The following is a 27,568-nucleotide window of genomic DNA, read 5'->3' on the forward strand; positions in this document are numbered from 1 at the left end:
TTGAAAGCAGTGTGTCTATTGGAAGTTTCTTCGAGTATGTGATCGATAATTTAGAGCGGATGGCCTGTTAAATATCTCGGATTCTAATAGATTCTTTTGTCTTTTAACGGTTGAGGTTTCCGTCGGACCCCCGAAGTAAACTGGTGACAATGCGGCTTTAATAAAGTTCATTGAGATCAGGTAACTAATGGGATGTAATTCGATGGAGCGGTCCTCATGTTGATGAGCTTTGATTATAAATACTTTACCTCGTGGTCTCTTGAGCCTCTTTAGGAAATTATGCAGACGAAATGTGTTAACTAAAAAAGACTACGGACGCATTCAATAGTTACGCGAGGACATGGTCACGCCCCACGACGTTATCACGGTCACGTCATGACACGAGAGGCGAGAGCACGACATGATATTAAAGCGTCACGACACGAAGACGGTAGCGCCTCAATACACCCGTTTTACGATGACGTCACTACGCTCCCGCGCAACAACACCAGAGCTACGACACGGGACTGTCACGCAACGACACAGAGCACCGTCACGACACGAAGCTCTCACGTCATGGCTCAACCACAATACATAATGTCACACAGCCAGACCGCAAGAAGGACAGCAACTAACATGTCAATAAAATTCACTTCGCCACATGGTACGTGAGCGACACCCGGAGATTTTCATGAGAATCTTGTGTCCTCCAAAAGTGGACATTGTAGACCAAAACCATACCAGTTCTGATTTCAAAACGATCACTGCCTCCAAAAATACAGCGATCCATATTGATTCAGACCGATGGATAACACATAGTTTCTTTTATTCTTATATTTTCGACAACGCAGTTTAGAGCCTCTTTGAATAGCAAACGTGTTCCCTATCCGTAACCAGGTGTAAGTTCAAGGTGAGGGCAATTTACCATGAAGTAGAAAACACGAAATCTCTAACAAAAGACTTGAAATACATTAAAATTCGATTTCGATAGACTTCAGTTTCCTGTCAGTCAATCCTGCACGTTTTAAGTCATTACAATGTAAAAGATAGACACGTCCAAGTTTTAATTTCCGTGCGTTATCATGTATCTGCTGTCTTTTATCTTCCCGCTTTTCATGACTAAAACCTCCATCACCATATACCTTGTAAAGCTAATTAATAGTAACATCCTTCAACAACGGAACAAAATGGTGGATGAAATAGACGCAATGTGGAGCATCTGATCGTGAGTGCTGACTGGCCCTGATCGAGGTATGCGACTGTTCTGATTAAATAGACTTTCAGTTGAAAACTCTATAGAGGATGTCACAATTCTACGAGTCAAATATAATACATTCCAAAATGAATTATGTGCCAAAAAGGAGCCAAAACGTTAGTTACAGAGTACTGGCCTAGTAGACATTAGGTTTAGTTTTTTTGGGTATGTGACTTATACACCAAGTAATTATTATTTTACAAGATACTGTATTAGAGCGGAATTTAGTGGTATATGTACTTAATTGTCATGGACAATCGTTGACAATGAATGAAACAGAGCGTGAAGAAAGAGCAGCCAGGATTTTCCGAATGGGGAGGGGAAGGGGGTGTTAGGGCGTTCAAGCAGTCGAAAGGGGACGCGCAAACCCCCATCTGAAAGACTATAACAAACGTCCACCATCATCACTTTGCTATGCTTTTCCATTTTCCAAAATGGTCTTTCGGGGCTCTAGCAAATCTTCTCTTACAATAAATCGACATCTCCTGTTTCTTCCTTTTTAATCATTCAAATCATTGAGTATATACTTTCTCAAGCACTTTAAGTGGCCCGGAAATTGTCCCCAAAATTTCTGAACCTATGTGTTTAGATTGTGCGTGCGATTCTCCATGACTTTGATACAGGTGTAACAATATTATGATCTCACTGTAAATTCTCAGAAAATTGAGGCAAACAGTAAAATGACACACACAAACAAACACAAACTAAACCACAGATTGTAGTCCCAGATGAGTTTCTATAAATTTTGCTGGATGAAATTTGTATTATTTTGTTCCTATCTTTAGTATTTCTAAGTTTTACGAATCCATAAATAAAATATTAAGCTCGTATCCACAATTTCCTAAACTCCTTAACTTTCCATAAATAAACACTAAACTCGAGATACACCTGTGTATATAATGGTTTTGAGTAGCCCTTAAGAAAATTCAAAAGATCAATTTTATCCAGAAACACGAAGAAATTAGGAGTGAGACATGCAAAGGATATATACTATTAGTAAAACTGACAACGCGACACGACCACAAGGCCAAAATCAATACAAGCATTCTAATGAAAAAGTCAAACGACGATCGTGGAGGATATTCACTAAGATCAAAGAGGTTAGTAGAATACATAGAAGTTTTGTGTTCTTTATTATTCAACAGCAAGACAATGCTATGCCATTATTCAAGCCTAGAAAGTCCGTATGAAGTTTAAATTGATAAAAACAAGGCTCGATTACTGTTTATTAGACTGAGACAACGCTTGCAGGGAACTTATGTTGCTTATGAACTTGTTTGTTTGGTAAATTAATGAGCTATGGAAATAAGTATATAATATAGATTCGAAAACATCTATGAAATCAAGATGGAGAAACATACTAAGAATATGTTTGGTGAGATAAATCTTGGAAACAGTTTGTTCGATTTGCCAATGAAGAGACGAAAAATGTTTCCTAGAATGACTGGGACGCGCACTACTCCCTAGAATGTAAGGACGTACACTACTCCCTAGAATGTAAGGACGTACACTACTCCCTAGAATGTAAGGACGTACACTACTCCCTAGAATGTAAGGACGTACACTACTCCCTAGAATGTAAGGACGTACACTACTCCCTAGAATGTAAGGACGTACACTACTCCCTAGAATGTAAGGACGTACACTACTCCCTAGTATGTAAGGACGTACACTACTCCCTAGAATGTAAGGACGTACACTACTCCCTAGAATGTAAGGACGTACACTACTCCCTAGTATGTAAGGACGTACACTACTCCCTAGAATGTAAGGACGTACACTACTCCCTAGAATGTAAGGACGTACACTACTCCCTAGAATGTAAGGACGTACACTACTCCCTAGAATGTAAGGACGTACACTACTCCCTAGAATGTAAGGACGTACACTACTCCCTAGTATGTAAGGACGTACACTACTCCCTAGAATGTAAGGACGTACACTACTCCCTAGAATGTAAGGACGTACACTACTCCCTAGAATGTAAGGACGTACACTACTCTCTAGAATGTAAGGACGCACACTACTCCCTAGAATTTAAGGACGTACACTACTCCCTAGAATGTAAGGACGTTCACTACTCCCTAGAATGTAAGGACGTACACTACTCCCTAGAATGTAAGGACGTACACTACTCTCTAGAATGTAAGGACGCGCACTACTCCCTAGAATGTAAGGACGCACACTACTCCCTAGTATGTAAGGACGTACACTACTCCCTAGAATGTAAGGACGTACACTACTCCCTAGAATGTAAGGACGTACACTACTCCCTAGAATGTAAGGACGTACACTACTCTCTAGAATGTAAGGACGTACACTACTCCCTAGAATTTAAGGACGTACACTACTCCCTAGAATGTAAGGACGTACACTACTCTCTAGAATGTAAGGACGTACACTACTCCCTAGAATGTAAGGACGTACACTACTCCCTAGAATGTAAGGACGTACACTACTCCTTAGAATGTAAGGACGTACACTACTCCTTAGAATGTAAGGACGTACACTACTCCCTAGTATGTAAGGACGTACACTACTCCCTAGAATGTAAGGACGTACACTACTCCCTAGAATGTAAGGACGTACACTACTCCCTAGAATGTAAGGACGTACACTACTCCCTAGAATGTAAGGACGTACACTACTCCCTAGAATGTAAGGACGTACACTACTCCCTAGAATGTAAGGACGTACACTACTCCCTAGAATGTAAGGACGTACACTACTCCCTAGAATGTAAGGACGCGCACTACTCCCTAGAATGTAAGGACGTACACTACTCCCTAGAATGTAAGGACGCGCACTACTCCCTAGAATGTAAGGACGTACACTACTCCCTAGAATGTAAGGACGCGCACTACTCCCTAGAATGTAAGGACGTACACTACTCCCTAGAATGTAAGGACGTACACTACTCCCTAGAATGTAAGGACGTACACTACTCCCTAGAATGTAAGGACGTACACTACTCTCTAGAATGTAAGGACGCACACTACTCCCTAGAATATAAGGACGTACACTACTTCCTAGAATGTAAGGACGTACACTACTCTCTAGAATGTAAGGACGTACACTACTCCCTAGAATTTAAGGACGTACACTACTCCCTAGTATGTAAGGACGTACACTACTCCCTAGAATGTAAGGACGTACACTACTCTCTAGAATGTAAGGACGTACACTACTCCCTAGAATTTAAGGACGTACACTACTCCCTAGAATGTAAGGACGTACACTTCTCCCTAGAATGTAAGGACGTACACTACTCCCTAGAATGTAAGGACGTACACTACTCCCTAGAATGTAAGGACGTACACTACTCCCTAGAATGTAAGGACGTACACTACTCCCTTGAATGTAAGGACGCGCACTACTCACTAAAATGAATTGACCCGCACTTCTCACAAGAATAAATGGACGCGCACTTCTCACTAAAATGAATGGATGCGCACTACTCCCTGGAATGTATGGTCGCTCAATACTCCGTAGAATGAATAAACGCACTTCTCCTTCGAATTTAAGGACACGCATTACTTCCTAAAATCAATGGACGTGCTATACTCCCTAGAATGAATGGACGCGCACAACTCCCTAAAATGAATAGGAGGTCACTACTCCCTAAATTGATGGACGCAGAATACACCCTAGAATAAATGGATGCGCACTACTCCCTAGAATAGATGGACGCACACTACTCCCTAGAATGTAAAGACGCGTACTACTTACTAGAATTGATGGACGCGCACTACTTCCTAGAATGTAAGGAAACGCATTACCTTTTAAAACGAATGGACGTGCTTTACTTACTAGAATGGATGGATAGACACTACACATTAGAATGATTGGACGCTCACTACTTACTAGAATGTTAAGACGCACACTGGACGTGGAATGGACGTGCTCTACACACTTAAATGTAAGGACGCACACTTATCAGTAGAATAAATGGACGTGCTCTACTCCTACTCTTACTGGGATGCGCACTACTCACTAGAATGGATGGACGCGCACTACTTCCTATAATGAATGGACTCGCACTACACACTAAAATGAATGGACGCGCACTACAAACTAGAATGAATGGACGCCCACTATACACTAGAATCAATGGACGCGCACAACACACTAAAATGAATGGACGCGCACTACTCCCTAGAATGAATGGACGCGCACTTCTCACTAGAATGAATGGACGCGCATTACACACTAGAATAAATGGATGCACACTACTCACTGGAATGGATGGACGCGCACTACTTCCTAGAATGAATGGTCGCGCAATTCTCCCTAGAATGTAAGGACACGCATTACTTACTAAAACGAATGGACGTGCTTTACTTACTAGAATGGATGGATAGACACTACACATTAGAATGATTGGACGCTCACTACTCACTAGAATGTTAAGACGCGCACTACTCCCTACAATAAATGGACGCGCACTTCTTCCTAAAATGGACGGACGCGCATTGACCTCTAAGATGGATAGACGCGTACTACTCCCCACATTTGATGGACGCCCACTACTTTCTTCCTAAAATGGATGGACGCGCACAGCATAGCATAATTTTATTAAACTTAAATGTAAGCAATTTTCAATGAAAACACATTCTGGCTAAAATACCCAGCGTAAGTGCGATTATCATGGCTTCATTAATTGAAAGCTGCACTGTCTGTCAGTAGTACTATCATCGCGTGTGCATTACTTGCTCACATGTGACTGGTTCTCCTCCTAAGACAGGACGCGTGGCGGTCAAGTATCATTTAATATTTCCTGTTACCAAACAAGTCGACTCGTGTGCGCTGTTTTTCTTTGCCTGTTAAGGGACGCGAAACTCCACATGTGCCAAAAGTGTAAAACCTCCAGGGCATTATCGCCCATTATTACGGACAACGCCCTGGCTCACGAAAGGCTCACATGCTGTTATACAAACACCGGATAGTCCGATTATGCTGCCTGACTAAGCGCTTTGGTTAATACCCCGTGTTGCGTTGAAACATGTTGCGTAAAGCCAGTCTTACATGTGCTTCTCATATGTGCGTTTCACGAGTTTGTTCGCATTACTAGGCTCAAGTCCATCTAGAAATGGCTTGTCATTAAATTTCTTATACATCTGACGATGTAGTTACATCTTATTATTGATATTCTAATGCAATTAAATATTACATTTCTTAGCATGGTGTTGAAACGATTTCTGCGTCTTTTAACAACAACTATCGAAATAACAGTTGTTTGTTTGTATACGTTTTCATTGCAGCTATTACAACACTTATCCTCTTTTAAGATAAACCTCATATTGATAAACATTGAGCTCCTTAAATCTTGGCGCGCACTTCTCCCTAGAATGTAAGGACGCGCACTACACCCAAAAATGGATGGACGTCGCTACTCCCAAGAATGAATGGACGCGCACTACTCCCTTAATTGATGGACGCACACCACTCACTAGAATGGATAAACGCGCTCTACTCCATAGAATGGATGGACGCGCACTACTTCCTAGAATGAATGGAGGCGCAATACACTACAATGAATGGACGCGCACTACTCCCTAAACTACTACATAGAATGTAAAGACGCACACTACTCTCTAGAATGGATGGACGCGCGGACCACCCTAGAATGGATGGACGCTCACTACACACTAGAATGAATGGACGCGCACTACTCACTAGAATGAATGGACGCGCACTACTCACTAGAATGAATGGACGCGCACTACTCACTAGAATGAATGGACGCGCACTTCTCACTAGAATGAATGGACGCGCACTTCTCCCTCGAATGAATGGACGCGCACTACACACTAGAATGAATGGACGCGCACTACTCACTAGAATGAATGGACGCGCACTTCTCCCTAGAATTGATGGACGCGCACTACTCACTAGAATGAATGGACGCGCACTTCTCCCTCGAATGAATGGACGCGCACTACACACTAGAAAGAATGGACGCGCACTACTCACTAGAATGAATGGACGCGCACTTCTCCCTAGAATGGATGGACGCGCACTACACACTAGAAAGAATAGACGCGCACTACTCACTAGAAAGAATGGACGCGCACTACTCACTAGAATGGATGGACGCGCACTGCTCCCTAGAAAGTTAGGACGCCCACTACTCTCGAGGATGGAAGGACGCGCTCTACTCTCGAGGATGGAAGGACGCGCATTAATCTCCCCACCTTTGATGGACGCCCACTACTTTCTTCCTAGAATGAATGGACGCGCACAGCGCTATAGAAAATACGTTCTCATTAATACTGACGAATGGGGATAGTATGATGTTATTAAACTTAAACGTAAACAAGCTTTGCTTTCGATACTGAAAACACATTCTGGCTAAAATACCCAGCGTAAGTGCGTTTATCATGGCTTCATTAAATAAAAGCTGCACCGTATGTCAGTAGAAGTGTCATCGCGTGTGCATTACTTGCTCACATGTGGCTGGTTCTCGTCCTAAGACAGGACGCGTGGCGGTCAAGTATCATTTAATATTTCCTGTTACCAAACAAGTCGATTCCTGTGCGCTGTTTTTTGTCACCTGTTAAGGGACGCGAAACTCCATATGTGCTGAAAGTTTAATATAGCTAAACTAAAACCTCCCGGGCATTATCGTCCATTAGGGACCGCGCCCTGGCTCACGAAAGGCTCACATTCTATTATACAAAGTCCGGATAGTTCGATTGTGCTCCGGTGTCTGGTTGGATTAGAAGGATTTATGCTGCCTTGACTAAGCGCTTTGGTCAATACCCCGTGTTGCGTTGACATACTTTGCGTAAGGCCAGTCTTACATGTGCTTCTCATATGTGCGTTTCACGAGTTTGTTCGCATTACTAGGCCCAAGGCCATCTAGAAATGGTTTGTCATTAAATTACTTATACATCTTACGATGTAGTTACATCTTATTATTAATATTCTAATGCGATTAAATATTACATTTCTTAGTATGGTGTTGAAATGATTTCCGCGTCTTTTGTTAAACTAAGAACACTACCAATATAATAGCTGTTTGTTTGTATTTGTTTTTATGATAGTTATTTGCAACACTTATCCTCTTTCAAGAGTCCTCGTGTTTGTTTTGATAAACATTGAGCTCCTTAAATCTTGGCTAACAGGTCTTGTGCTTGTTTGCCCAGCTAAGCTAGAAAAACAATTAAAAATTCTGATCATTCGACTGGTTTGTTCTGTGTTTGCCCGATTTAATAAAAGTCCTGGTGAAATGTGAATGGTCTTCTGCTAACTTGCTGCGTACGCGGATTGAGCTCAACGTACTTAATCACTTCCGGAAATCAACGCTCTGAGAATGAGAAATAACTTGCAGACATTGCACAGATTGCATCTAAAATATATAAAACATTGACAATACAATGCTGGCAAGTCAGTCTTTTTAATAAAGTTCTTTAGCCATGAGTTATCTTTAATATCTACAGTTTGTAAGTTGACGCTTCAGCAGTCGATAATCGCACCCAGACGAACGGGCTTGCTGCTAAAATTAGCCACACGCTACACGCCGATTCATGCTCCGTGCGAATACTATACTTAGCGTCCTTCGAGCTTTCCCTGTAATACCTGACATACCTCTCCATCCAGGGCAGACTATCAAGTAATCAATGCATGACTTGTCTCTCCATCATCAACAACAGGAACCCACGCCTTGTAATACACACTTCACTCGCGTATAGTTACAACTCGTTCTCTCTAGATCTGACTAACGGTGACAGACCATCTCTTGATGTTCTGCACTCACACCTTTTCGGAAATTCCGCCGCTTGAAGTATCTAGTGTAGTATTATCTAACATACTTATTCTCTCATCAAGTCTGAGGGGAACGCTGGGATCTCTGTAAGGCCACTTATCAGTTACTCAGAACAGAAGCATGTCCGGGCATATAAACTTATGCATGTTATGCGTTAATTGACAACCGCGCTACGGCTTTCGCGCCATTTAGTTAATGACTGAGCTTACAAACTATTTCGCTCCTACAACCTAGTTAACATTACAACTCATCGGGCTCTGTCTTATTCCTTACACGACAGAAAAACGCACAACTTAAAATTTAAAGAGCCAGCAACAGCCAAATGTTAGATGAGCATTCCAAGGCACCGGAAGTGAAAACTATATGCTTTTTTAATCACAGGAAGAGGAAATTACTTTTTCAATTGAAAGGGGCAAGAGATTATGCCGTATCTTTATATTCGCTAAAGCTGAGGGTGAGTTAAGGCTTGGCTAGTTCTCTCGTGCGCTCGTGGGGATAGTTATCCTTTTTTGTTTTCTTAAGGGGTACACGAGTGCTTGTATTCCAAGTAAAAATAGTTTAACTTCGGCAAGGCGTGGGTGAAAGGCTTAGAAGGTAAGTGCCAGTTTTAGTATTGGTAATACTATACTAAATATTGAGTTTAGGTTAAGATAGCAAGAGTCAGAAACCAAAATAGAATTAAGTTATACAAATTTAAAAAGAAATAGTCCTAAACAGGATAACATGAGGTTTTATCGAAGACCATAAAAACCACCAGGTGTAGTATTTAAAATTGTGTGGATTATTTGTCTACACATTTAGCCTCGGGGTTCAAGCCTTGGCCCTCTTAGGTCTTTATTTACGACTTCAAATTTGGATTAACGCGTTTTAAAACCACAACAGAGTGTGACTTAAGCAAAGCAAAAGTAGGGGTAAAGGTTCACGAGCATTTTGGTGGTCCTAGGGCCCGTTTATCTTTTGCGGTCAAACGGATAAAAAGGTTGCTGTGAATTGCTGGGAGCCCTTTGTTTGAGTAGAGCTGTTCTGAGCGTTACTAACGCTTTTTTTTTTAGTTGAATCTATACCCTAGCATAAGCAGTATTTTATCGTGGGTATAGAGTCTCGCGCGGGATTCTTTAGCATTTTAGCACTTTATCAGAATGCATTAATGAAGCACAAGATCCTGGGTCAGCGCACGCTCCCATTCGATGGTGCGCTGACAGATTTAACAAAGCTGTCCCAAATGTAGGGTCCTGAGGAGGGGTAGTAAAAAGTGGAACCGGGATTTCAGGCCGGGAAACGGGATCTGGATCTGGGATACCGCGAACGGGAACGGAAACGGGATTTGAGTCAGAAGACGGAATTGGGAAACAAAGAACATGGGAAGGGATCTGAAACCCCTTTAGAGCCCTGTAATTTTTCAAAACCATACAGCAACTCTACCAAGACAACAAAATCATAAATGATTTTTAACAAAACAAAAATTAATATTATATATAATTAGAAATTTGTATTAGCAAAATATACTCAAAGCTAGACAGAGAAAGGTCAAACAAAAGGGCAATTAATAAACACCATTAAAAATGTTCTACTCCCGCCAAAATTTCTTTCGAATAGCAAACTGCTTTTTGAAAACTCTTGATTGTCAAGGTTTTTAACAGCTTTTTCCACTTATCTCAGCAAAAATGATGTACGTTGACGAATTTCCAGAGAGATGGGGGGGGGGGGGGGGAGGGTGATAAATAATGGCTTATTTGCATGCAACGTATAAGCCTCTGGCGTGATTTTCGCGAAGAAAGAACGAGCTGGCTTCGCGAACAATAAGTAACAGTAACATTACAAAACGTGTTTTCCTTATAGACAGTATCTAGAAAGAGGTAATATTTCAGTTTGCTTGCGTAATCGAATCAATTATTTAAATTAACCAATTAGCTGTTAATATTTCCGAACAGACCGGGCCACTCGTAAGAAGTACAGGCATGGCCTTTGCGTGCTTTACTGTTGACTCAGATGGTATGAAAAGGTCATGTCGCGCGTGCAGACGCATATCCTGGCGAGCCCGCACACCATTATAGATTCATTGTACAACTCTCAACACTCTTAATAAACATATCCCCAAGACAATAAAAGACATCATGGAAAATAAATAACCCATGGCTTGAGGATATAGTTTGAGGTTCTGGCCTCTTCACGTGAACCGCGCGCACTCCCGTTCAGTATATACACGCTCGTTCAAATTGCGCGTTCAATACACGCTCGTTCAAATTGCGCGCCACATAGTGGTGCAGAGATTGGTTGAGTCGCATGCGCGCGCTGGCTTGTCCGATAGGTAGGTAGGTATAAAAGTGTTGGGAAGGTGTTCGCCACTAGCACAGGGCTATCTTCCCTCCTCCCCCAAATCTGTGACAGGTCATCCGAAGGTATTCGAATTTTGCACGGTGATAGGAAGCAACTGCACTTCAGGTGCGCAACCAGTAAGTTTACTGCATGTTATTCTTTATAATTTTCAGGCGGTCTAATGCACTTGCAGCACGGCTAGAAAGATAATTAACATAATTAACATAGGATATGCTAAAACATATATTAATATATTTTTTAATAGAAGTTTCGGTAAATAGATTTAGGCGTACCCTTTGCGCCATTGAAAATTTAACTATAAACTGTTAACTGGTATAGATTGTTATAAGGCAAGCAGTCTAGGAGCACTTTGCGACCCATTAAGCTCATGCATCTCTCTTCCCCGCCTTAATTACTTACTATTTGTAGTTGTTGTAGACAAACTGATGGATAAAAGTTGATGAACAAATGAAAACAAACCCTATAGTCTTGCAAATGGCACAACAGCGAAACCCTAAAAAGCTCGTTATCTGAATGCAGTTGCAAGTTGGTAGAACACGCAATCGGAGTGTTTTGGTAAAAAGAAGAATTCAACGAATTCAACAATTCGATATTGAACGACCTCCTCGAAGTATCTTTTCAGATTAATTTGTTTACGGTCAAAGCCTGAGAATGCCGAATACACACCTTCTTTAATCAGATACCAAAGAAACTGAAAAGACTCCAAATCATGGAGAGGTTACGAAAACACTGTACGTCATCCTGACATACTCGGCAAAAACAACATTGAACTCTTAAGACAGGCACGAGAGAACCACCGCCACAAAACTGCACAAACACTTACAAGGCCAGGCGTAACTTTAGCGAGAGATGCCATTAATTTCTCTTACACGGCTAGAACAAAAGGTATTACTTAACGCGCATAATTGCTTCAACTTGTTAAAAAGGCATTACTGGAGGGAGGATTGAGGAGTGAGGCGGCAATTATTTTATTATTTGTATTGAAATGTGATTGGTCCGCTCGAAAGAGCTCGGCCGGTCCCGGATCAAAATTCGTTTTGAAGTGTTCGTATAATTGATCCCTATAAAGACTTTTCATTGGCTTTGATCACAAATTCTTTTGTGTTGTGAGGGCTCTGCTCTGTTGATCACTGCTGAGGTAATCTCAGGGTTTGTTTGAGACGTCGGGGCGAGAGATCGAGATGAATGAATGTGACGTCACAGGTTATTGTCCCACGGATAATTCTATTAATATCCTCTTTACACGGACCAATAGAATCCCACAGAAGAACAAACAACGTCTAAACAAAATAGAGAAAAGAAAGCCTTGTCCGGCAATAGACAAACACACATGTTCTGTCGCCTTTTCGCTCGCTTCTTAGTCGATTCATTCGAACCAAAACATCATCAGTCGTTCCCTTTTGGCAGAGATTTCGAGGGAATGCGATGATAGAAGGTTTCAGTCAGCTCCAAGAGCACCGGAAACCTCCAGAGAGGCCCTGGTAACTAGGCCTGTCAAAAACTGTCAATAAAAGTATTCCTAATTAATTCTGGTCTATCGCGCTTCATTGTTCATTCCATCACACACATCATGCCTGAGGTCATCCATCGCTAAGTTACTCAACTTTACGGATCTTTCAAACTCGCGCCGTTTTTCAACCAGACACGTTGAATCAAGAGGAACGCAGTAATCGAGGGTAGTGATCAGAGTTTTTCGAGCTATACGCGCGTTCAGTTCCCTAGCAGAATTATTCTCTACACAGGGTGAGTCGGGCTGTATTGTTTTGTGGTTTTGACAGGAAGAGGAGTCATTCTCGCGCATGATACGATCCTATGAGTAAGAATGCGTAGAGAGCAGAATTAGGACACTAGTTATCTAGAGCCAGACTAAACTGACACGAGATGGCGATCTGACACATCAATGGTGCCACAGCCAGCTCGTGAGAATCATGAATTATTCCGTCCCACAGTGCCAAGGGTACACAGTGTAAACAGCCTCGAACGTGACTCAGAGGCTCCACTCATTCTACTGTTTATTCATGTTCTGCAGAGTGTGAGAAAAGAAGACATAATCCTTAGTAGAAGAACTTCAATCAAGTCTTGGGCAATTTGGGACGCAATCAGAACATGATGATGCTCTCATGCGGACTTGGGTTATCCAGTTGTTAACAAGTTTCTGATAATTCCGCATTTTTGGACGATGTTCAGTCAGGGTGCACGCCGTTTCACTGGTGGCGTGTTGCTCGCCGCATTGCTAGCTCTAATCACCGAGAGGTCCACGGCGGAGCCAACTTGCTCAGGTAAAATTTTGATTGTTATTGTTCAGTTCTCAGCGTATCTAGCGATCTTTGATTTACGGAGGAGTTTATGATATTTGTATCAAAGGAATGCGTTTATCGTATACACTATATAAAATCATGTATAACTGCCATTACTGTAATTTCTTTTTAACAAATTAAGATATTCTCTTGATCAAGTCTGATACACTATTGATAGAACGAGAAAGTGATTTTTTTTATTGAAAATCAATTATATTTCTTCTGTAGTATGAAGGTTTATCGCGTTAGCTTTGCGTGTGGTGTATTGCGAACAACGCTTCTAACTCCCTCACTTGATGCCTGCTATTCAGTGAACTCGTTTAATTGACTCTTTGATACTGCACGCTGTTATGTACTCCCGTTATCTTGAATTTTCTACCCGCCTCTGACGTACCGCGGCGACTGTAAAGCTAGTTCAAAGCGAGGTCAAAGCTAACTCTTCGTTCACGTCGGCTTGTCCTAGCGTATGTTATGATGAGATGAACTGGCCGTCAAAAGACTCAATGCTTGTCTAAATCCTTATGGTTATTCCTAATTCATCAGGCATATCATATGCAAAATTACTAATCAACTGTCACTAAAAGCCCAATTCCCAGTTGTATAACCATTGCCGCAAATAATAGGACACAAAACCGGTTATGGTGTCGAATTGTGTTCAAGAGGATTCATACATGTATTGAAAACAAGGAGTGAAAGAAAGCCACTCATATGTGACCACGGCCATTGTTTCTTTTAAGCTAAACTCCTTATCGTTTGTAATAACTTGTTTGGTAAAAAATCAATTTCGCTTAAATATTACGCGCTGGTTACTGTTGATGATGATGTTTTTAAAATCTTACGCAATGGTTATTGATAATGATGTAAACAATTTTATGCCCGACTCGCGTTGACTCCTCTTTACGCAAGTCAAAAGTATATACGTGATGTGAACCTCTTTTTTTTCTTGCATCTCGCTACTCGCTTCCTGCTGATGCTCTGAAGGTCGAGTAATACGTTATCATGTTCTACTACTGCGAATGACATATGATCGTTAGCCTAAACGTGTTACGTACAGCTTTCACCCTCTTAAAACACGGACCTCGACGCCTTAACGGAGCAGGCACTCTCGTTAATTAAGGATAGAACCGTCAATACTTTTCTGTGAATCTCCTAATGAGACAGAAATTGGAATGCCGACAAACCCGAGTGAAGCTACCTTCGTTTATAATTATTTTATAACACATGTACATTTGATAAAGCAAAAGGCCTGTGGCCCACAAGTAATCTGATATCGTTCTATTGTCCTAACGAAGCTGAGATCGATTTCGAGAAGATGAACATTCTGCTCGTGTCCCTTTATAGATTGGAACTACTTGCGAAAATACGTGGACTGAGCGTTGCCTTATCGTTGTGAGACCACAAATATTTACACCCTGTTTATCCACCCTGAACACCATCCCCTATTCAAAGCCTTTCTGTCAGCAAAAATCTCCTCCAAAAGTCATGTGGGATAAAGTCTTTCAGACAAAACCATCCGAAGTGGACTCTTGTTTCACATCGTGAATCAGTTTGACTCCCTCGACAGCCTAAGGGTCAACAGACTCGAGTTTGATTATTCTGACAGTGTTGTTTTTCTTTGTAAGTCTCTTGTAAAATGGTAAAGAAAAGGCTTTTAGTGGCAGAGGCAATGGCGTTCATGTCATTTATCAGCCCACGCGAGTGCAGAACTCTATACCCATACAATTCCCACGACTTCAACTAACAGGTCCGAAAGATGCGCTTTTTCATTGCACAGTTACGGCTGACGTAACTGAAGAAAACTCGTAAAAGTACATTTTGAACGCAGCGCCTGTTTTCGGAAGTAAACTGTCAAGGCATTGTTTCCTCTATTGGCCTAGCCCTGGGAGAGTAATTATTTGCTTTTTGATGATTTTTGCGTCGGGAACCTGACGTTTTACAATGGCGCTGGAAACATTTTTCCTTGAGAATCACTTTTAATTCCTGCATCTCGTGTAGCCTTCCCGTTGCGTTAAATATAACAAGGCTTTAGGCTCCGCTGCCAACCTTTCTCTACTAGAATATGATGCGATGGCATGGTAGGAAGGCTGTTTTCGGAAAATAGGAACTAAACAGTTTATTTTTGTTGTTGATGTTTTTTTTTTATTTGCGAATTTAACGCACTGTAGAAAGAGAATAAATCAGTGATTTAATTGCAAAAAGGATTTGCGCAAAGTTCAATTAGCCTGTTATGATATCAAGTGGAAGTGTTTTCGACTGCGGCTAGCCTTAAGTGATATCTTTTTATTCTATCACAAGTGCAAAGTGGTGCGCACGGGATAATTCTAATAAAGTAGGCGGCAGAAATGAGTCATTTGCCGGGAGCTGGGATGTAATCTTCATCACACTCTGTGTGGATCCTCTTCTCAATTGTTTCGTCCACACGCCCGTAAAACCTCTTGTTCAAATGCGGTTTGTCCATTTAATAAATTTACGATTCACAAGTTTGGTATTTACACGGCTTTAGGGCTTTTCTGTAGCTACACTTCCTGTACAAATTGTAAACATTGTAAAACGGGATTTTTGTTTGGTCTTTTCCTTATTTTTTTTTTGGCTATGTATTAATTGTTTTGTCAACTAATGTTATGTTTAAATCATTAGGAGATAGGCCTGCTTTGCTTGACATAGTAGTATCTGTGATTCAAGTGTAGTAAACACTTCATAAATTTTTCGCATAATAATTAGACGGCCACATATCTTTGATGTTATCTTTAATAAGCTAGCATTAGCGCTAGAAAACAGAAGAAAGTAAATAAAACATTACCTAAATCAAATTAGCATAACAAACGGATGCTGAAAGATGATGGGAAGAAGACAATAAATTCGATTCACCACTAGCTTTTCTGGAAATAGCCACAGGTTAATGTGAAAACATTGAGGCGCAATTTCTTCCTAAAATTCATATTGAACAACCAGAGCTTTATTACTTAGAAACAAGGCGATAGCTGACAAAAAGTAAACAAATAGGTTACACCAAGACAGGATCAGCATGAGTTTTGGTTTTTGGTTAAGTCTTGAGTTGTGCCCAGGCACGGAGAAATCGAACCTGCCCGCAGCACAGAATTGCTATTCTTGGAACGTTACTGACCTTTTTGACAGCATTTGACTGAGTAAACATATGCCAGATACGCTATGCCCATGATTGACTGCACAGGATTAGAAACCAAATGAAAAATTGATCTCTTCCCAGTCAGGGGCAATAAGCTCAACAACAAGGCAAACGGCATATGGCAGACTGCGGCAATTAACGAGTTACTGATAGTCTCAGTTTAATCATTATGGTTTGTTTGTGCATGTACGCTCTCTTTCTCGCTGGTAGTTGTTCGCCACCTTGGCTCGCATTAGGGTGGATGTTATATCTTGACACACTCGGCAGTGGGTATAGAAAGCTTTTGCGTATTCATGATCAAAGATCGACCGGTCCACTTTGCAGCTCCGATTTAAATTTAATTGCCATTCAGCTTCTATTAGGAGGCAAGAAAATGAATGGTTTGCGTAATCTGTTGTTCAATTGGCACGCTTGCTAATTGCTTTTGCCAAATCCGGGTGAGTTTATTTTGGACTGAGAGATTTTTGCTTTAAGCCTGGATCATATCTGGATTTGAGGGGCCTAAACTCGTAATCTCAAACTAATTAAGATATTTTTCCATAAATCTCAGCTAGCTGCAAATGCTACTATTAAATGTCCACGTGTCCGAGGATGCAAAACAGTCTATCGGCATTTCATTCATCACTGCACGTTTCTATAAGAGTACCATGTTTATGAAAAAAGCTTGGTCATTTACCATAAGGAAAAATAAACACGATTAGGTCTCAGCAAAGGAGTTTTTATTTTGTCAAGATAGAGCTTGTGCGTTAATGTCCAACTCAATAGGTTTGTTTGTGTCTAGCCTATCAGATCAACAATACAACAAGCACAACCGGCCACTTCCGATTGCAATTTGTGCAAAGTACAATTGTGATTATTGGGATCATTATCATCATCTTTTACTTTTCTCGTTCTTTTTCCTTGTTGTACTTTTCTTTTTATTAATCCCTTATTGATTGTCCTTTTTTTCGAACCTTTAAATTGTAGTTTCAGTTGTGACCTTTTATAATCGCATCGGTTTTATTTTGGTAATAGTTTTCGAGATTCGTTCTATGCTGCACTCTCGTATCTTCCACACGTGACAAGTCCTTGATAAACTCTCACCTGTCTTCGGCAGGAGCAGCTGCTGTTATCAGATTTTCAATATCTTTTAACAACACAAACACCAAATAAAAGCATCTCTCTATTATGATCTCGGCATTCTAAACTTGGTGGGTTTATTTGGAGTTTTTTAAAGTTATTTTTAGGTAGATTTTGTCAACAGATGATGGTGGGTATCTGTTGGACATGCATTTGAATGTTTGATGGTCACTTAGATAAACTTTGACCAACACGATAGAGAATGCATTCTGCACTTCAACCTGCTATCTCCGGCTCTGCCACTATTTTGTCAAAAGTGTCACAGAAAAGTGGGAAGTATCTTTTCATTAAAACCCTAAATCAAATAATGTCATGATTTTCGAGCTGTCAAATGATGCTCTCTGGCGCACCTCTATGGGCAGACGCATTGAGTAACACAGCAAAGCAACTATATTGTTCTAGTTCTAAACTGAGATTTAGTGTTTATTTGATAAGAATATAAAGATGCCAGCATTTTTCAGTAGCGCCAAATAAAGAAAAATATGGAAGGCTCTCTTTAGGGGACCTAACAGGACATCTCAGCCAGTTTCTTGGCATATTATTAGGCATATCATTACACTGTTCTTCGAAATGAGTCTTTGTTTAGTCTTACACAAAAAGTGTAGACCGATCTTAAGTGAGATTTTCCCAAAAGGCCCAAACATTGTTCACATTTTGGTTGTCGGCCAATGATAATAAACTCTTCTAGATAATACTTTATTAGCGTTCAAATGTTACTCTTTTTCGTGTAATATTTATTAACTGCACGCGCGAGATGTGAACGTAAGAAAAGAAAGTGTTTCTCTTTTTTGTTAAATGTCCATGACTTTATACTCCATTGGGTTTTTCGATCACGAAAGTTTAAGCCTCCGTGCTTCACAGGAATGCGTGCATTGAAATAGCTCGAGCTTCGTGTGGGTGGGTGAAAGCCGTGAAACTTGGACCCTTAGAGAGCAAAAGAAAAGACCCAATGGCCAAGAATGCTATTTGGTACAAAGCTCGCACTTAATCCGGAAGTTTAGGTTTTTACAACGAAGTATTATGGAATACTAATGTTTTTGAGAGTAGAATAATTTAGATTTATTGCAAATACGTTATAATCCATTTCTAATGGACGTGCGGGAAATAGCGTGTGCGATGAATTAGTTTTTGTTACTACAAGTGGAATTCGGGCACATTTCGAGCGTGTCTGACACAGCAGCAGCCAAGTTGTCATCCAGATATTTGTTATATAAGGACACCCTGGTTCCGTAGCATCAGCGTTACTGACGCAAACTGCTTCGAGTTCTCGACATCTCAGGCTAGCCACGGTCGAGTCTCTGGAACTATTGCACTTGGAATAAGGGGACGAAATAAAGTACAATTACTGGTCCAGATTGAGTCACAGCAAAATTAGCCTTTATCTATAGCCCTCCTTAATCATAAGCAAGTTTTCAAATTATTCTATGTATATTTACTAAAAGCTTTACTAAAAAAGAAGTTCTCATCTGCTTGATTTGATAGTGTAAAATTATAGGCTCGCCGTTATCGGAAGGAAATATACTTCTAACGTGGGTTGTGAACCGGAAATGAAGAGGCAAACCCAGACGGCTCCTATAAAAAATTGAAAACTTATGGCGGACTTGCCTTGATCATAGGCATTGAGTAATACAATTCATTCTTAACTTTCTTATTTGTTTTAAAAAATAAATCAATTATATTAAGGCGTTGTTTTGTCAGTGTTATTTTTATAGAATGTAAAACTGGTACATTCTTTCTTGGCGCCTAACAGACGAATCAATTATTATGCAATGTAGATAAACGAATTTTCGAGTTCAGTGATGATGGCAGAATCAATTCCCACTACCTGCTACTTTCTTGCTACTTTTGATACTGCACAAGGATTTTAACCATTTCCCGACCTTGGATTGTCTTGTGATTTCCTGTTTTTCGCGTGACTCCGCTTGCGCTTGTCACACCTCGCGGATCATGTAAAATCCTAGAGCTTTCTTTTCGCCCGCAGAGCAACACTCAGTAACCTTGGCAGACGAAAGCGATAAACAGTAAATAAAGACCTTTGTTTGATGGATTGAGTGGGCGTGGTTTGTCAACTGACTGATTGTTTTGACAATCGAAAAAAAGGCAGATAATGTTGACTAATTAGGGATATTTTTTCCCCTTTTAGTTCCAATGTTTCGTGGCGCGCCCGCGAACTCTACAATACAAGCGGCAGGAACGGACGTCAAACTTGTTTGTCAGGTTCTGGATCAGAAAGACGTCTTCACGGATTACATTTGGTACAAGGATGGCAAGAAGATGAGCGTCAGTCACAGCTCGCGCATGCGCATCAAAAGGCTAAGATACCTTAAGATAAAGAATCTGGACAAAGAAGACAGTGGACGGTATACCTGTGTTGCTAAGAGGCCGTGTGGTGAAATATCCGCCAACATCACACTTACTGTAGATTGTAAGTATTGAAAGGTACTTTTATCGAATGATGTGACTCCTGATTAATCTAACGCCATCTCTGTCTTGTTGTATCCTGTAGCCCCAACCTTGCATCCCGGGAATCAAACCAGAGGTAAGATGGTGGCTTGTTATTGCGTTTATCTTGATTTACTTGCTTGATTTTGCTTGTTGCTACCTTAATAGCCCATCCCCTTCCATTTTCATTTCTCCCCTCGCATTTTCTTTTTCTCCTTTTACAATCTTCTCTTTCTTCTCCTTTAATCATAATCGTCTGCTTTTCGTCTTTCTACCTTGTTATCTTTTTTTCTGACCTCTTCTGTTTTTTTTTTTTGCGTTCTGCCCAGCTCCCCCGACGTTCACGGTCAGCAAGTTGAAACGCGAAAAGACCCTGATAGCAATGCCTGTTGGAAACTCCCTAAAACTCGACTGCTCCGCCGACGGTAAGCCTCGTCCCACCGTGGTTTGGCTGAAGAATGGCAAGCCTTTCTTAAAACGTGACGGGGTTGAGCTGTCCCTTCGTCCTTACCAGTATGTGCTTAGCATGAGAGATGCAGTTCCCAGTGACGATGGCCGCTACACGTGTAATGTATCAAATGCACTTGGATGGATAAACCACACTTACACAGTTGACGTCAGAGGTAAAATCAGTATGCCGTGTTGATTCCTTCCTTCCCCCCAGTTATTCACACGACCTAAGGGACATATGTGCCAAGTTTGGTGCTTCTACTAAAAAGTGCACAAAACAGCCATTTTTGGCGCTAAGTCACCCTACTACCTATCGTGCCACGTGATATGTATTCTATATCAGATGCTGGGTATTCATTTATTGAATTCTTTTATGAACAGAGCGGGTTCGCGCCAAGCCTGTCCTGCAGCCTATCGCTAATGTGACGGTATTGTCCGGTGAAAATGCCACATTGGAGTGTAAAGCGATGAGTGACTCGATGCCGCATTTCCAGTGGATACGGTGGTTCACGGCACGCGTCAATGGCTCTTCCAATGAAACCACCCTTCGCTTCGAAGTCGTGAAACAAACTCCACATTCCGACCACATCCTTAGGCCTAAAAGTGAGCACAGATTCGCGTTTCACGGAGTCAAGCTCACGTTGTTTAACGTGTCAAAGGAGGACGAGGGAAAATATACTTGCCTTGTTGGTAATGCTGTCGGTTACAACGCTGAAAATGGATATCTGATTGTCAAAGGTATGATTACGTTGATTAAAATATGATGATGATTAAAATAATATGATTGATGGGTGATGATGATTAAAATATTATTAATCTTGGCGATGGTTTATAGGTAATGATGATGATTGTACTAATACTCCTCGCCATAATAAAGAGCGACTCGTAGATGAAAAAGTGTCGATATCAGCTTTTTACGGGACCCCGGATGCTAAATGTTTTCTTCACTAGTATAACACTGTGATATAGCGCTTTAAATTATTGTTTGATTGAGTTTTCGTGTGTTTGGTCCTTAGATCAATTCTCAACCACATCCACTGTGATAGACACTCAGGCAGAGCTGACAATAACTCCGCACATGATAGAGGCGACCAGGCCAAGGAACGACGGAGTCACCAAAAAGATCGTCATCATAGTAGTCGTCGTATCCGTCATCGCGCTCGTCATCTTCATCTTCATCGCTTACGGGTGCTACGTCAAGCACAAGATGGGTCCCAAAACCAAACAGAACATTCAATACACCACCGCTAACATAGAACCGGCTTCCCCATTCCAAAGAAACCACTCTATGAGAACAAGCACCTCGTCTTACGGATCCACCGTTCCACTGTTAGCCCGAGAACGGAGCATGCGGTCTCGACTCGGCTCCAATCTATCGCAGGTCTCCGAGATCGAGCTTCCTTTGGATGAGGAATGGGAACTAGACAGGAGTCAGATTAGTCTTTTAGGAATACTCGGAGAGGGTGCGTTCGGCCGGGTGGTAAAGGCAGACGCTATTGGCCTCCCCAATATGCCTTATCGGTGCAACGTCGCAGTCAAAATGTTAAAAGGTAAGTTATTTACCCGCTATTGCTTCAAAAGTAACCCATTCCCTGAAAAACAAAGTATTAGACAGACTTCCCAAGATCCAAACCCAACCCAACCCAACCATGTTGCTTCGCATCCTTCAATCTTATACAACTGTTCTTTTGTTTTACAGAGGATGCCACCGAGCACGAATTAGCAGACTTAGTTTCAGAGATGGAAGTTATGAAAACTATAGGACAACATGTCAATATTATCAACCTCATTGGTGCCTGTACGCAAAAGGGTAAGAGCAAATGGTTTACAACATTGCTTTTTAACCTGCATTCGCTATTATTATTTCTACAGTTTTTGAGTTCTATATCACTTTTACCCCATATTCTACGTGTCTTTTCTCTCGAGAGTGTGTAGGTCCTTGATATTTCCCTTGTTCTATCCCAGGGCCATTATTTGTGGTCGTTGAGTACGCCAGCCAAGGCAATCTTCGGCAGTTTCTCCGGGCGAGGAGACCCATTCCCGAATACGCCAATCCTTTGACAGAGCCCCCACGAGAGAAACTCAAGCTAGTCGATTTGGTGTCGTTCTCCTACCAAGTAGCACGGGGCATGGAATATCTTGAATCTAAAAAGGTTAGAAACCTACTTTTGATTTGTATTCAATTGTGCGCATTTGTCCCAATGAGCTTATTATTTGTTTATTATTTTATAGTGCATCCATCGGGATCTCGCCGCTAGAAATGTGCTGGTTTCAGATAACCACGTGATCAAGATAGCGGACTTCGGATTGGCCCGTGACATTCATGACATTGACTATTACAGAAAAACAACGGACGTAAGTTAACAAGTTATCCTTGAATTTAGAAATGTCGAAAAGGACGTTTCGTTGACGCTTTTATAAGGGTAACAAGGGTGTGGCATAAGAATTGCAAAAGGGTTGATCAGGTATATATTCAATTTCATTAGCATCTGGTTATTTCTAAGTAAGAAAACTAATAGGGATGCGCACCAGACGCCAGACCCTAGCCGCGCACGCATGCGCGATATAGTGATTCTTATGACTTTTTTTTTCAGGGCCGCTTACCTGTAAAGTGGATGGCGCTGGAAGCCTTATTCGATCGCGTCTACACAGCACAAAGCGACGTGTAAGTAAATGGTTTCCTTCCACTCCCATCTAAAAAAAACTCTACCAACTAATACAATGGCACCTCACACCAAAATCATCACACTCTCTGGGAAAGTTTCAACAAAAATCCACTAATAGGGGACTTGTGCTAAGAGATCACGTGACTGTTTGGGTGGCAAACTAGCGCGCGCTCAGTCTTTTAGCGGCAAAATAACAACAACAAAAGGCAACTTATTCAGCTCTTACGAAAAAGCCAAGTTCTTTTCTTTCAAAAAGGGTTTAGTTTCATTTAAAGATTTTATTTTGTCGTCGCTCTCTGGTGTGACGGTCGCGATCATTTCTGATTTTTTGTTTGATTTTTTTTTGTTTTGAATTTGCCACTCAGAAAGGTAACGTGATCTCTTAGCGAAAGTTCCCTATTTGATGTAATTTTACATATAAAAAGGAAAAATAGCACTGTTGAAAGGGAAAGGTCGTTTTCTCGGAAAGTAGCGTCTCCAAAATCAATTTCATCCAACATGAATTGAAGTTCCTTGTTATTGCATTCTTGCTACAGGTGGGCATATGGAATTCTGATGTGGGAAATAGTAACCTTTGGTAAGTCATTCAAACATGTATGGTTGAAAAGTAATAGTTTTCTATAACCGGTCTTTGATATTTCTTGATACTTTGTTGTACTTGATCTACGTTAAAGAGACACGTAAGATTTCTAAGAAACGTAGAAATGTTGTTGTTGTTGATTTCTCATTTTTCCGTCTTCATAGGCATTCTACTTTTTGACTGATCAAAATTCAATTTCAACTTTTATTTAGGTGGATCCCCGTATCCCGGCATTCCTCTGTGGAAGCTTTTTGAGCTGCTTAAAGAGGGCTATCGTATGGAACAACCAGTCAATTGTCAGGACGACGTGTAAGTACAATGGAATACCAGTGCCGTAGCAGGCCTCGAAATATTGTGGGAAGGGGCACAATACAGAAACATTAAAAATTTTTTGGGGCACAGTCACGCCCCTTTCTGGTCGTTTTCTTATAGTTTTTAAAAATATTGGGGGGAACATGCCCGCTTTGCCCCACCCCCTGTTACGGTGCTGAATAGGATAACTCAAAAATTGATTACTCGGAAATCTTATCTTTTTTTACGTAGTACTCTCAGTATTTTTACCCACGTTGATTTGAACTTTTTAGGAACCATCATGATATTTCAAGTACTACACACAATTATTTAGTTTGAACAACAAAACGCGTCAATCATACTAACCATCCCCTTACGGGATAAGGGGTGGGAAAAGACGAAACAGATTCGTAGATTTTTGTTATTGCCACACTTGTTATAAATTCGATCGTTAATAAGTAGTGAATACTCGGCCATATTTTATTTCTCTTGTTTTTACATTTGCAGGTATGCTCTTATGCTGCGATGTTGGCATGAGAACCCCAACCAACGCCCGACATTCGCTGAAATCGTCAAGGAAATGGACGCGAAACTGACAGCGCTTTCTGAACAGGTTAGCATGACGTCATCATAATTACTTATTATTTTTTTTTTCAAATTATGACGTCTTGCCACGCATAAGTTATTGCGCGCTGATGACATGGTACTGCTATTATAGTGTATTAAGTCCAGATGCCTGGTACACTTGGTGACCATCTCGCATTACCTTACTTAGATAAGCTAATTTTTCATTGCATTAAGCAAAACACAGCCATTAAAGATGAATTTCTTCTCTTTTAATTTTGTGCTTCTGCCTAGTACTACGTATGTACATTCCATTTCTAATGATAGCCTACTTTTCTTCATAAGAGTTGGTTACCCTCCTATGTCTGAGTTACATGCTTGGTCCATTCTATTAATCCGTTTCCTTCAAGGCTGGTTATTGTTTAGCTGTCTAATTCTCTAATCTTTGTATTTGCTCCAATTCTATAGGAATACCTCGATCTGACGTCCCCGCTGTCCAATCCGGTGGCTCCAATAGAGACGCCTCCTTCTTCCGAATCTAGTCCGACCCCTCGTGAATCTCTAAGTTCTAGTGTATTCGAGAGTACTGACAATATTTGGACGAGTATGAACAATCACGAGCCCAAGCACGGCCCGCACTGTAGAGGATCTCATACTACAAACGTTGATACCAATGAAGTGACTTATAGTTGTTCATGTAGGGAAAATACGGATCAGAGGGACTCTGGAGTTGGACTTGAAGGGTCCTCGCGAGAGGTAGTTATAGAGGGGAAAAAGTCCGTTTATTTTCGACCAGCGTTACAAAGTGATGTATAACACATGGTGCTGAGGACTAGACGTCTCTCAGAAGGCTGGAAAATAACGGAGAATCGCCAACCGCAAGATCGCTGTCTCTTCACAGTCACGTGTATTGAAGGATGAATGACTCCCGCGCATTCGTAGGGGATACCCGATCTAGTAACCATTGCGGAGATTCTATGGAGAACCAGACGTCATTTCTATATTGAAATGCCAGGTGAAAACAGTACTCTAAAATGAGTGCCAGTAAATGAAGCAAAGTATATACTGAATAACAATAACAGACATTCAAGCTATTGCAGCCGTTAACAAAGGAAGTCAGCACTACTGCAGAATTCAGCTGTAAAGGCTTTTTGCCTAGTGAAAATCGCCCCTCCTCCAATCATTGATTACACTATTTTGACAGATAACTGTGATTAAATGCAGCACGATAAGAGGATTGGACTATGCACTATGGAGCTAGCTTTTGTTAAATTCGCTGTACACATCAAATATAGGATTCCCAATTAGCAATCCTCTACAATTTAAATGCAAGTCCACATCGTTATAATCATGAAAAGATGGTGCCGCGCCTAGCAAAACGAATGGAATAAACCGTCTTTGATATAAAATATTCCCGAAATGTAAACTGGTGCACCACACTCAGCTAGATAGGAAAACAAGATCGTGTCCAAAATATCCTAACAAGATACCGTGAACCCTTGAAAATAAACGGCACAAGGCGCGGCGCCATTATTTCCGTAAACGTCAATGTGTTCTTGTAGAAGTGTAATGTTGCGGTATCCGCAATCAGAGATATCTATTAAATATTATATTTGTATAGGCAAAGAGCATATTATTTCAACTATGGGCTAGACATTTGACGATGAATAAAGGGGTGTAGAAAAATAATAAATGATTAGGGGATCAAAATTGATCCCATAAATATATTAAAGAACAAACAATACTATTATTTCGGTAGACGGTCGTAAATAATAATAAAAAAAACTGCCAACCTGCTGCATGGTGTATAATGATTTCATGGTTTAAATCAAATCATTGTAAGCAGGAAGTCGGGAAAAAAAAGAAAAAACTACTCAAATGGCTAAACCCGCCAGGATTTACTTGGGGGAGGGGGGAGGGGGGGAGTTCAGCTATCGTATGGAAGATAACAAGCCCTTTTTGGTCGCCTAGTGAAATATCGCCCGCACAAATGTGTACGCCGTACGCGATGCCAAGGCTAATGCCATCGACAATACAATCATTTATATTTTTTATAAAAAAAAATAGCATAAGTGCTGAGTTTACAGTCTTATCGAGTATCTTGTCAATATCGAGTATCTTGACAGCCATGTATTATTCTAACAGCTCAGGAAACGCGCACCCTCTTTCGTAACAAATCTTCGACAAGCTTGTAAATTCCGTGAGTAATGTCCAAGGTGAAACAACATCAATATTTTCGTTTCAAGAAACTCAAAACATTTCAGTCAACCCAGGGTTTGATCCAGAATTTCGCACATGGCGGCAGGTAGCTTCCATACATTTCCTCTAAAAATCCTTGTAGGGTGAGGGTGGCAGTGTTCACCTGGTCCCCGCCAGCCTCATCCCCCTCCTTTACCCGGCGCTGTCAGTCTAAAGAGGCAATAATGACGTACCGTTGAGGTACGAGTTCTGGTCTTATTTTCGGGAGATAACCTTAAGGTCCAGGGCTGCCTGTATCAAATTTGCACGAGCGGACATGTCTTACGTTTCACGTGGTAAGTCACAAGGAACCTGAAATCGCCAGCGTTTAAACTCAAACCAGGTAAGAAAATAGAGAGAATTGATACTACTTGAAGGCATAGCACTTTTCGTTTAAGAACAAGATTAATCACTTCATGTTTCTTCTGAAAATGGCT

General features: G+C 41.0%; 1 protein-coding gene and 1 long non-coding RNA gene across 4 annotated transcripts; both read left to right on the top strand.

Moving 5' to 3' along the window:
- Positions 1–2,194: 2,194 nt before the first annotated feature.
- On the top strand, positions 2,195–8,190 carry LOC125567968. Its single transcript, XR_007311948.1, has 2 exons — positions 2,195–2,334; positions 6,582–8,190. It is a non-coding gene; the product is annotated as an uncharacterized LOC125567968 (long non-coding RNA).
- A 1,251-nt stretch (positions 8,191–9,441) lies between these two features.
- Positions 9,442–26,690, top strand: LOC5521468 (fibroblast growth factor receptor 3). Of its 3 annotated transcripts, none has more exons than XM_032366635.2 (15): positions 9,442–9,596; positions 13,369–13,618; positions 20,044–20,325; positions 20,407–20,439; positions 20,672–20,965; positions 21,174–21,530; positions 21,809–22,342; positions 22,492–22,602; positions 22,758–22,945; positions 23,025–23,147; positions 23,387–23,457; positions 23,995–24,035; positions 24,251–24,347; positions 24,837–24,942; positions 25,362–26,690. In XM_032366635.2, the coding sequence occupies exons 2-15, from the start codon at positions 13,519–13,521 to the stop codon at positions 25,707–25,709; spliced, it is 2,685 nt and encodes an 894-aa protein (XP_032222526.1). In that variant the 5' UTR covers positions 9,442–9,596; positions 13,369–13,518; the 3' UTR covers positions 25,710–26,690. The 3 variants fall into 3 exon arrangements, with proteins under 3 accessions (XP_032222526.1, XP_032222524.1, XP_048585038.1); XM_032366633.2 differs by lacking the exon at positions 9,442–9,596 and adding an exon at positions 12,921–13,082; XM_048729081.1 differs by lacking the exon at positions 9,442–9,596 and adding an exon at positions 13,152–13,296.
- Positions 26,691–27,568: the final 878 nt, after the last annotated feature.

This window comes from Nematostella vectensis, chromosome 6 (genome assembly GCF_932526225.1).
Source record: "Nematostella vectensis chromosome 6, jaNemVect1.1, whole genome shotgun sequence".
Taxonomy (NCBI): Eukaryota; Metazoa; Cnidaria; class Anthozoa; order Actiniaria; family Edwardsiidae; genus Nematostella; species Nematostella vectensis.